This window comes from Saimiri boliviensis, chromosome 7 (assembly GCF_048565385.1).
Source record: "Saimiri boliviensis isolate mSaiBol1 chromosome 7, mSaiBol1.pri, whole genome shotgun sequence".
Taxonomy (NCBI): Eukaryota; Metazoa; Chordata; class Mammalia; order Primates; family Cebidae; genus Saimiri; species Saimiri boliviensis.
In genome coordinates, this window is record NC_133455.1 from 10,600,241 (window position 1) to 10,610,491 (window position 10,251).

A 10,251-nucleotide genomic window follows, 5' to 3' on the forward strand; every position below is an offset into this window, starting at 1 on the left:
CTTTTTTAGAGCTAATTATATTCAGTATATAAATATACTGTCATTTATTTGATGCTCACTTACGTTGAGTCCATAAATTCTGACTTTAAAGTAAAAATTTTAAATTTCTTTTTGGAACTGCTAATTAACAGTAGCAGGTGAAGGAGTTTTAGGGCAGGTTTCATCCCTCCACCCTGTCCTCTGTGCCCGTCCACTGGCATTGCTGGACTTCGGTAGCATGTCCTGCAGTACAAACCAAATTGATTTGTTGGAAGTGCCCTTCTTTGAAAATTGCAGAAATCCTTTTCCTGATCCGACATCAAGGCCAAATGACTTCCCTTGCAGACGTACGGCTATGAGCACATATTGACCTTACATAACCTGGAGAAGGCTGGCCTGCTGAAACCACAGACGGGGGGCAGAAACAATTACCCGACTATTCGGAAAACATTACGCCTCTGGATGGATGATGTCAATGAGCAGGTATGCCACACTTACCTCAGCCTAGTGACTGGTTAGATCATCCACATGACAACATATGCTTCTGAACCTGCACGTCTGCCTTGCTTTCTGAAAGCAGTTTTCTAATGTTTTTGAAAAAGTAATGTATTCATGTACGGTATCTATCAGAATCCCAGTAGGAAACAGAGAATACATTTAAACTGGGGAGTTTCTAGAGAGTTTAATAAAGATGTGGGCTGGGCATAGTGGCTCACGCCTATAATCCCAGCACTTTGGGAGGCCAAGGTGGGCGGACCACTTGAGCTGAGGAGTTCGAGACCAGCCTGGCCAACGTGGTGAAACGCCATCTCTACTATACATACAAAAATTAGCCGGGCGTCGTGGTGCATACCTGTAACCCCAGCTACTTGAGGGGGTGAGGCAGGAGAATCGCTTGAACCCAGGAGGTGGAGGCTGCAGTGAGCTCAGATTGCTCTACTGCAATCCAGCTTGGGCAGCAGAGTGAGACTCTCTGTCTCTCTCAAAAAAAAAAAAAAGGTATGGGGTCAGGTGCAGTGGCTCATGCCAGTAACCCCAATATATTGGGAGGCTGAAGCATTCAGATTGTTTGAGTCCAGTAGTTTGAGACCAGCCTGGGCAACATGGCAAAACCCTGGCTCTACAAAAAAAAAAAAAAAAAAAAAAAACGCCAATGGTGGCATGACTCTTTAGACCGGGAGCTTGTGGTTAGAGGACCACTGAGCCTGGGAGGCAGCTGAAGTGAATCATGTTTGCACCACTGCACTCCAGCCTGGGCGACAGAGCGAAACCCTGTCTCAAATAAAGGTGTGGCAAGAGTGACACCAGTAAGAGGCAGTGCAGGAGGGAGTCATTGCCAGCCAAGGCCTGAAGGGCAAGGAGAGGGGCTATTCTAGAAACTCATCTTGGAACCTGGAGCGAAGAGCTGTGGTGGGGCCATTTGATGAGGTAAGGGGTGAGGGGGCCCCTGGCTGAAGGTATGGTCGATCTCCAGCAGACAGAGCCGGCCAGTGACAACCTTGTCCTCACATTGCCGCCCACTCTCCAGTCCACTCTGAGGCTTTGCATTGGTCAGACCCAAAGAGAAGGCATTGGAGAGTGTTGGTGTGAGACCTACAGGCCCATCTCTGGGCATAGAGCATTGCGGACAGGGTGGAAAGGAGTCAGGAGATGTCCAGCACTCGTAAACAAACCAGCCATGGCCGGGCACGGTGGCTCATGCCTGTAATCCCAGCACTTTGGGAGGCCAAGGTAGGAGGATCACTTGAAGTCAAGAGTTTGAGACCAGCCTGGCCAACATGGTGAAACCCTGTCTCTACCAAAAAATACAAAAGTGATCCTCCAAAAAATGCAAAAAAATACAGATGGTGAAGCATGTACCTATAGTCCCAGCTACTGTACTCAGGAGGTTACAGTGGGAGGGTCACTTGAGCCTGGGAGGTAGATGCTGCAGTGAGCTGAGACGGCACCACTGCACTCCAGCATGGGCAACAGAATGAGACCCTGTCTCAAATTTTAAAAAAGCTATGCAAAAGCAGGGCCGTCAGGGTCAAGTGAGTATCCTTCCACAGTTTCCCCTCAAAGGCAGCCACTGTGGCCAGTTTTTTATCTATCCTTCCAGAAAGATTCTATGCATATACAAATATTTTTACACAAAGTGCATATTCTCTACTGTTGGTCTCCAGAGCGGGGTGCACTTTGCTTTATATTTATTATTTTTTCTTATGTTTCTAAATTTCAGTCTCTTTTGGTTTTTCATAAGGGAATTTATTAGGCTGCCTCTTGCAACAAAAGCTGATAACTAGACAGTCTCCTCTGTCAGGAGCAAAATTGGATGATTTGTTTTCCCATTGGAAAAATAGAGATCTCTAATGTGTATTATGTATATCATGTACATATTAGTTCAGCTGTCTTCACTGTTCTGACCTTTCTGTCTTTGGACTCACCCACCACTTAACAAAAGGATCTTGAAGAGTCTTCTGTGGTCTTCCCCTTCTTTTTAATTTTTCTAAATTGCTACATAGTGGTCTTGAGGCTATACCTTATTTAATGATTTAACAGATTCCAGTTGATAGAAATTCTGATTGTTTCCAGTCTTTGCTATTACATGCAGTGTTGCAGTAAATATGTTTATACTTTGGTCTATTATCTTTTGTTCTGCAAGCAACTCTGTAGTATTAATGCCTAAAAGTAGAATTGCTAAGTTCAAAGGTAATCGTACATCGTTGCTCAGCTAGGGAGTGCCAAGTTCCACCCACACAAGAAGTCTCCTGCTGGCTGGACGCAGTGGATCACACCTGTAATCCCAACACATTGGGAGGCCAAGGCGGGTGGATCACCTGAGGTCATCAAGACCAGCCTGGCCAACATGGTGAAACCCCATCTCTACCAAAAATACAAAAAATTAGCCAGTAGTGGTGGTGCACATCTGTGATCCCAGCTACTTGGAAGGCTGAGGCAGGAGAATTGCTTAAACTTGGGAGGCCAACGTTGCAGTGAGCTTAGATTGCACCACTGCACTCCAGCCTGGGTGACAGAGCAAGATTCTGTCTCAAAAAAAAAAAAAAAAAAGAAGTTTCATGTCAGACCAAGTAACAGTTTTTCATCTGTACCTAGAGCTGCTTTGAGTAGCTTTTCAAGATTTGAGTCAAAAGTGAAGCTCTGGCTGCTAAAATTGAGCCCCGCTGGGGTGGATGAGAACAGGGGTGGCAGTTGTATATCTGTCTTTAAGTCCAAATCAAATAATTTCGGATTACCCAAAAGGCCACAGTCAGGTAGCTCTAAGACTCTGTATCGACAGGCTTTTGTTCTTTAAATCTCACAGAACCCCACGGACATATCCTATGTGTACAGCGGCTATGCCCCGCTCAGCGTGCGGCTGGCTCAGCTGCTTTCCCGGCCTGGCTGGCGGAGCATCGAGGAGGTCCTCCGCATCCTCCCAGGGCCCCACTTTGAGGAGAGGCAGCCACTGCCCACAGGACTGCAGAAGAAACGTAAGTCCCAGTCCAGCATCTACAGATAATTAGGTACTGTCAGTGTGGTTTTCAGGTATCGGACAGTTGGCTTTGTAAAATACTTGGGAAAGCACAGAGGAGTCAATTAAATATACCTCTTTTGTTCGTTGCTATTGTATATAGTAGGCACGAGAATCAGATTATTCCGAGGGGTAACAGCTTTCAACCTCTGTGTTGAGACTCTAAGGAGTTAGAAAAAACATTGAGATTAAAATCAGTGTTCCTGGGTTTCAGATGAACTGTCTGGATGAAGACTCTCATTTATGATGAATGATAAAATGTTTGAAGGGGTGGGAAGAGAAGCACCACTAATAAATAGTTTTTAATTCTGAAATGTTTACATTTTAGGTCAACCAGGAGAAAACCGAGTCACTCTGGTGTTTTTCCTCGGAGGCGTAACCTTTGCTGAAATTGCTGCCCTGCGATTTCTATCCCAGTTGGAAGACGGAGGTACAGAATATGTCATTGCCACCACTAAACTAATGAATGGAACCAGTTGGATAGAGGCTCTGATGGAAAAACCTTTCTAGGGTGTTCAGAAGAGACCTAACAAGTGTACTGCAGAGTAAACTGCCTCATTGAAGAAGTTGCTGAAAGGAATTAAAACCCCATGGAAGAAACATGGGATTACAGAATATAACCTGGGGTCAGCTTCTTAAATTATACTACTGTTTACTCCTTTCTCCTTCTCTTTTGTATTCCTTTTTTTTGTGGTGAGGGGATGGAGTTTTGCTCTGTCACCCAGGCTGGAGCGCAGTGGCATGATCTCACCTCACTGCAACCTCCACCTCCTGGGTTCAAGTGATTCTCCTGCGTCAGCCTCTTGAGTAGGTGGTACTACAGGCATGCGACACCACGCCTGACTAATTTTTGTATTTTTAGTAGAGATGGTGTTTCACCACGTTGGCTAGGCTGGTCTCGAACTCCTGACCTCAGGTGATCCACCTGCCTCAGCCTCCCACAGTACTGGGATTACAGGCATGAGCCACCATCCCTGGCCTCCAATCTTCTGAAGAAAGAAGAATAGAAGAGAATCAGCCTGAGTGAAAGAAGCACTGGTTTTGAGGTTTCTAAGCTTAGGGTCTTCATTAGAGACCTCTGGAAATACATTAAGGATGGTGGGGGTAGATAATCCATTCAGCCACACAAACGGGGCCAGCTCTTAAAGCTGAGACTGAGGAGGTAAAACTGAAAATAAAAAGAGGAAGTCCATCCCCTGATCTCCAGTGCTGTACTTCTTCAAGGTGCATCAGGCCTAGGACAGTGGTTAAGTGTTAGGAGCTGGAGATCATTTTACCACTGAATTGAGATTTATTTTTCCTGCGAGTATGGGAGATTATATTTAGGGTCACCAGTCGCTGTCTTAACTGATCACTAAGGCAGCTTTGCTTGCTTCTTACAAAGCAAGAGGTTTGGGGGAGCTTCTTGGCCAGCAACAAAGTTTATGCTCTATGGGATCAGCTGCATCTCTGTAGGTTCCATACCTATCAGCGGCTTTTGACATGAAAGAATGTGGTAACTGGGGAGCAGCCTTCTGAGAATTCAGCTTTGAAAGAATTCAGAGACACTTCCTGGTGTTTTGTTTTTTGTCTTGAGACAGAGTCTCGCTCTGTCACCCAGGCTGGAGTGCAGCGGCGTGATCTCGGCTCACTGCAACCTCCACCTCCCAGGTTCAAGCGATTCTCCTGCCTCAGCCTCCCGAGTAGCTGGGATTACAGGTGTACACCACCATGCCTGGCTAATTTTTGTATTTTTAGTAGAGATGGGGTTTCACCATGTTGGTCAGGCTGATCTTGAACTCCTGACCTCAAGTGATCCACACACCTCAGCCTCCCAAAGTGCTCAGACTACAGGCAGAAGCCTCTGTGCCCAGCTTCAAAGACGCTTTCTTAGCCCACACATTATTAACTCCAGACACAGCAGTGGTGGATACCTCCATTGTGGTTTTCATTTTCTCTTATGTCCATCATGGGCCCACCATCCAGCTGATCCCACAGTGAGCAGGGGCAGCTCTTGCCTCTTCAGCCTCTGGCCACTTCATCTCCATGGTAACTGCCACATGTACTTTTCTAGAAAACACTCTGTTTCAGGCCCCTCTCCGGTGAACTCAGCCTTCTCCAGTTGTACCTCTTGATGATCTTGGAGACCAGCAGTCAAGCTGCTGCTACTCATGCAGGAGACTGTCAGGCTGTGGTGGAGAGCAGGGGTGCTGGAGGAGAAGTTAGAAATCTGTGTGTTCCCTGCCTCTAAGCTGCTCCATCTCAGCTTCTGGAGGAGTTGAGGCACCAAGAAGGGCACTAAGGTTGGTGACTTCGCTGCCCTTGCCCAAGCCTCCAGCAAAATTAACTGGTCCCCTGCTCTGCTGGATCCCAGCCAGCTGTGGTTTTGGTTGTTACTTAACCACACATTGTTTTTCCCCACCTTTTTCATTAGCGGAGTGTTTGTTTGTTTGTTTGTTTGTTTTTTTGAGACAGAGTCACGCCCTTGCCCAGGCTAGAGTGCAGTGGTGCGATCTTGGCTCACTACAACCTTCCAGGTTCAGACAATTCTTGTGCCTCAGCCTCCCACGTAGCTTGGATTACAGACATGCGCCACCACACCCAGCTAATTTTTTGTACTTTTAGTAGAGATGGGTTTTCACCATGTTGGCCAGGCTGGTCTCAAACTCCTGACCTCAAGTGATCCACCCACCTCAGTTCCCAAAGTGCTGGGAGTACAGGCATGAGCCACGGTACCCGGACCTTTAGTGGAGTTCTGATGGGCACGGTAAATGTTATTAATGAAAGAGAAATTCTGTATACTTTAAAAAATCTCTTTAGTAAAAGAATGAAGGGTGGCAGAGATAATATTTGAAAGATTTGTTTCTCATGGAATTAATTTGGCCTTGACATTCAGTATTTGGGAAATGTCTTTAAGAAAACCATTCTCGTTGTAGAAAATCCTTTTTCAAATGCTTGTTATCCCAGGGAGATTAGTTTATACCTTCCGCCTCAGGCAGTCATCTGCTGCTTTAGAGAATGAAATCTACCCTGCCTCTCTATGTTTTGCCTCCTGGGGCTCAATTCAAGTCTGTTCAAGTCTCCCTGGCTGGGGATTCTGTCCTGTGAACAGATACTCAGTTGTAGTGTCATGTGTCTGCATTCACTCATATGCTTGCTTGCTCAGAACATAGCTAGGTCAGCTCTTAAAAATGCATTCAGCAGAAGACTTTAAAATATCAGTTGCTTCATTTGTATCCAAATAGAAAGTGGCAGAGAATTATATATTGTATGCCTTTGTGTAAGTTCATTTAATACTTGAAGCAGTCTTTGTCGCAAAAGAGTGTGCCCTTACCGAGAAAGGGTATGTGAACGGTACATTTATTGTCGGAGAGAGTGGATCGTTTACATCGTGTCTGCACTTTTGTCTAGTTGGGTAGACAGTTCCACACCCGCAGCCCCCTAACTAAAGAAGTCTACATAGACACTGTTTTGTGTCTTGCTACACACTGTTGAATTGTGGCCAACAGAGAATTAAGTATTTGTTAATTGTGGAGCAAAAGATTAATGGTGAAAGAGGAATGATTTAAAACAGCACATGTAATTCTCAGAGAAAGCTGGGACAGTCTCATTGTGAGTTCTATTCCATTCAGATCTTTCCTCACTGGAAATGGATTATGATTAAGCATGACATGCTGGTCTGTCTTGTTCTCAGTTGTTCGGTAAAGACCAGCCTGTCACCAGGAGGAAGTGTTTGTATTGAGCAGAGTTTAATTCAAGAAGAAATTTTTTTTGAGACGAGGTCTTACTCTGTTGGCCAGGCTGCAGTGCAGTGGCACAATCATAGCTCACCTCAGCCTCGAACTCCTGGGCTCAAGCAGTCCTCCTGGCTCAGTCTCATGAGCAGCTGGGACTATAGGAATGCACCCAGCTATTTTTTTTTTTTTTTTTCCTCCTGTGACAGGGTCTATGTTGCTCAAATTCCTGGCCTCAAGAGAAGTCTTTTTTTTTTTTCCTTTTTATTAAATGTATTATCTTTTTAATTTTCTATAGAGACAGTCTCACTATGTTGGCCAGGGTGGTCTCAAACTCCTAGCTTCAAGCAGTCCTCCTGCCTCAGCCCCCGCAAAGTGTTGGGATTACAGGTGTGAGCCACCACACCAGCTGAAAGACTCTTTTTACAATATCAAAATGAACTGGATGTCTAAAGCAGACAGTAAGAAGGACTCTGATAAAGAGGGACTATGATAAAGATCGTGAGAAATGCAGGCATCATGTAGACCATCTTCTTTGGACTGTGAATTTACTGTAAAGTCTGACATATTCAATCATATGCTTTAATATGACATCCCATAGAAAATAGAGGATACTTTTTTTGGTCAGACAACAGAAGCAAAAGGCAGTTATTTAAAATTTCTCAGATTCATTTTATTTCTAAATGGATTAGTGTGAATTTCCAGCCACATAGTGTTTCTTAGCTTCAGTTACCCTGTTGCTGTGAAACACCCAAAATCAGGTGGTAACAAGAGGCTACAAAGGCTAGAACGTGTAACTGCCTGGAGACATCATTTGGAGGATGTGAGAGTTAAAAGGGAACAGAATCAGGCCTATTTTTAATAGCCTGTCTGGTTCATCCATTATTTTGATGGGGATGGTATAAATCTCAGCTGTACTCCGTTTCCAGTAGGTAGGACACGGAAGATGACCAGTTCTCTGGGGTAGTAATTACTACTCAGTGGCTTCCTGAGCAGCTTGATAATGTTCTGCTCCTGTTTTCAGCCTCACTGTGGCCAAAGCTATAATTTGATAATAAGAGATCCTGATTAAATTAAGGAGCCATTTGCTTCTGGATGATGATGTTGATAAAAGGGTTGATGTCCACACTGCCTGCTCGTTCTAAGGTCAAAAAAACAAGTCTTGAGGTAAAAACTGCAACAAGCAAAATAATGGGAAGTAGCTTAGTTTGTGTTTTCGTTTCCTTTGTTGTTGCATCTGGGAAAGTGTTCATTGCAGAAATCGTCACTGGCTCCTTTTGCCTCACATTTGGAGGAGGTGAAATTGGAAGTGTCACATTGGAAAGGTGCCTGCCTGTATAATGAGTCTGTAAGCTGTGAAACTCTTTGTAAATTGGAATCAAGCACTTGGGAGATTTCGGTCACCTAAGCTTGGTTCTCACACACGTGCATGCTTGCATTTGCATGTTTTTTTTTTTAAGACAACAGTTTTTGTTTTATTTGGGTGGTCCTAAGTGACCACTGGTGCAGTGGTTCTTCTGGTGCCCAGACTCGGAGGAGATGGGACTGCCCTCCATGTGTCAGAAACGAAACTACTGTCACTCTAACCCCTTACAGTATTGAGAAAAACACAAGACAAGAAGAGGCTTGAAATACCCCCTAGTGTACCACCTGCTCAGCCCATCTAGGTCTGTGAAACCACAGCTGAGCCGTGTGGGCTGTGGTGGCGAGGGCGGAGGGCGGAGGGCGGGCAGGGTTGCCAGCGCCCCGCCTGGGCTGGGAACGCCTGTGCGCAGCTCCCTGAGAGCTCAGGGACCACGCGGAGGTTGTAATTGGTCTCTAGACCACACCTAGTTGTTGAGTGCCGCTGCTTGAAAATCTCAGTTCTGCCGAGATCGCGGAGTACACACAAGCTACCTTTGGGCACCAGGGCAGAAAGGGAACAGCGGAGCTTCTGGGTGGAAGAGTCTGGAAACTTTGCCAAGTAAGTGAGATGGGAGAGAGGGAAGCCAGTGCCTGGCACTGCGGGGAGTAGCTGGGCAGGGCAGCAGTGGCGGTGCGGTAGGGTTCCTACTGTCTGATGAGCTGGTGTGGGGTTCTTACTGTCTGATGCCGTCTCTGGTGGAAGTTAGCAGCGAGGGGGCAGATGCATAGAGCACGGTAGGGGAGGCGAGCCCAGGATCGGATTGATGCCCACCCACCACCTGGCACCCTGCAGTCCTGGCTGGCCAGGAGACAAGCATGCTGGACCACAAAGCAAAGATCCTCCGACTCTGCTGCTGGCAAGCCTTGGGGCCAGGGAACTCACAGAAGGGCAGGTTTGGGCCCGTGCCTTCCTCCTGCCCAGATGGGTCTCTCTCCCCTTCCCCTTCCAGCCAGGGCCGCAGCTGGGGCTGCAGCTTGAGTGACGGGAAAAGAAAGCTTTACTTTACCAGCCCATTAGCGGCACAAACAGCATTAAAAATGCAGGAGGTGGCGGGAAGAGAGGGCCGGGAGGAAGACTCGTGCAGCAGCGAGGCGCGGGGAAGAGCCGGGTTCTGCCTCCTCAGCCTAGATCAGAGCCGAAGAACGAGGGCAGTCTGGGTTGAGAAGGAGTCTCCAGTGTAACCAAGAAGCGAGCGTCCAGGAGGCTGCTGGGGAGGCTGGTACTGTGGGCTTCCCTAGCCTTCGTTTGCTGTTTCGAGGGCCAGGACCTCGTGTGTTCCCGTCCGCCCCTCTGGACGGCGCCAGCCTCAAAGCTGCCGACCGTCCCGGGGCTCCTGCGCAGCGCGATGCCGGCCTCGTCCACCGTCCACGTGCTGCAGCTGCTGCGGGAGCTGCTCGCCTTCGTGCTCCTCAGCTACACGGTGCTCATCGGGGCGCTGCTGCTGGCCGGCTGGACCACCTACTTCCTGGTGCTGAAGTGACAGCGCCGCCGCCGCGCCCCGCCCCTCCGCTCGCCGGACCCAACTCACCGCGGATCTCCCCTCAAGTCCGGGAGCCGAGGCCCCGCCCACCCCCCAGCGCCGCGGCGCCCGACTCAGCTCTGCGCCCTCAGGCCCTGCGTATGCCCCGCCCCGCGCGGAA

The 10,251-nt window shown here is 47.5% G+C and overlaps 2 protein-coding genes across 2 annotated transcripts in view; both read left to right on the forward strand.

The window, feature by feature from the left end:
* VPS33A (VPS33A core subunit of CORVET and HOPS complexes) overlaps positions 1 to 4,113 on the forward strand; it is a 33,018-nt gene extending 28,905 nt beyond the window's left edge. Inside the window, exons 11-13 of the mRNA XM_039472375.2 lie at positions 325 to 462; positions 3,284 to 3,452; positions 3,822 to 4,113. Of these exons, the coding sequence (XP_039328309.1) occupies positions 325 to 462; positions 3,284 to 3,452; positions 3,822 to 4,003 (489 nt within the window). The 3' untranslated portion in view covers positions 4,004 to 4,113. The remainder of the gene's footprint in view (positions 1 to 324; positions 463 to 3,283; positions 3,453 to 3,821) is intronic.
* Positions 4,114 to 4,791: 678 nt separating this feature from the next.
* Positions 4,792 to 10,206, forward strand: LOC141585055 (uncharacterized). Its single transcript, XM_074402132.1, has one exon. The coding sequence runs from the start codon at positions 9,957 to 9,959 to the stop codon at positions 10,089 to 10,091; it is 135 nt and encodes a 44-aa protein (XP_074258233.1). The 5' UTR covers positions 4,792 to 9,956; the 3' UTR covers positions 10,092 to 10,206.
* Positions 10,207 to 10,251: the final 45 nt, after the last annotated feature.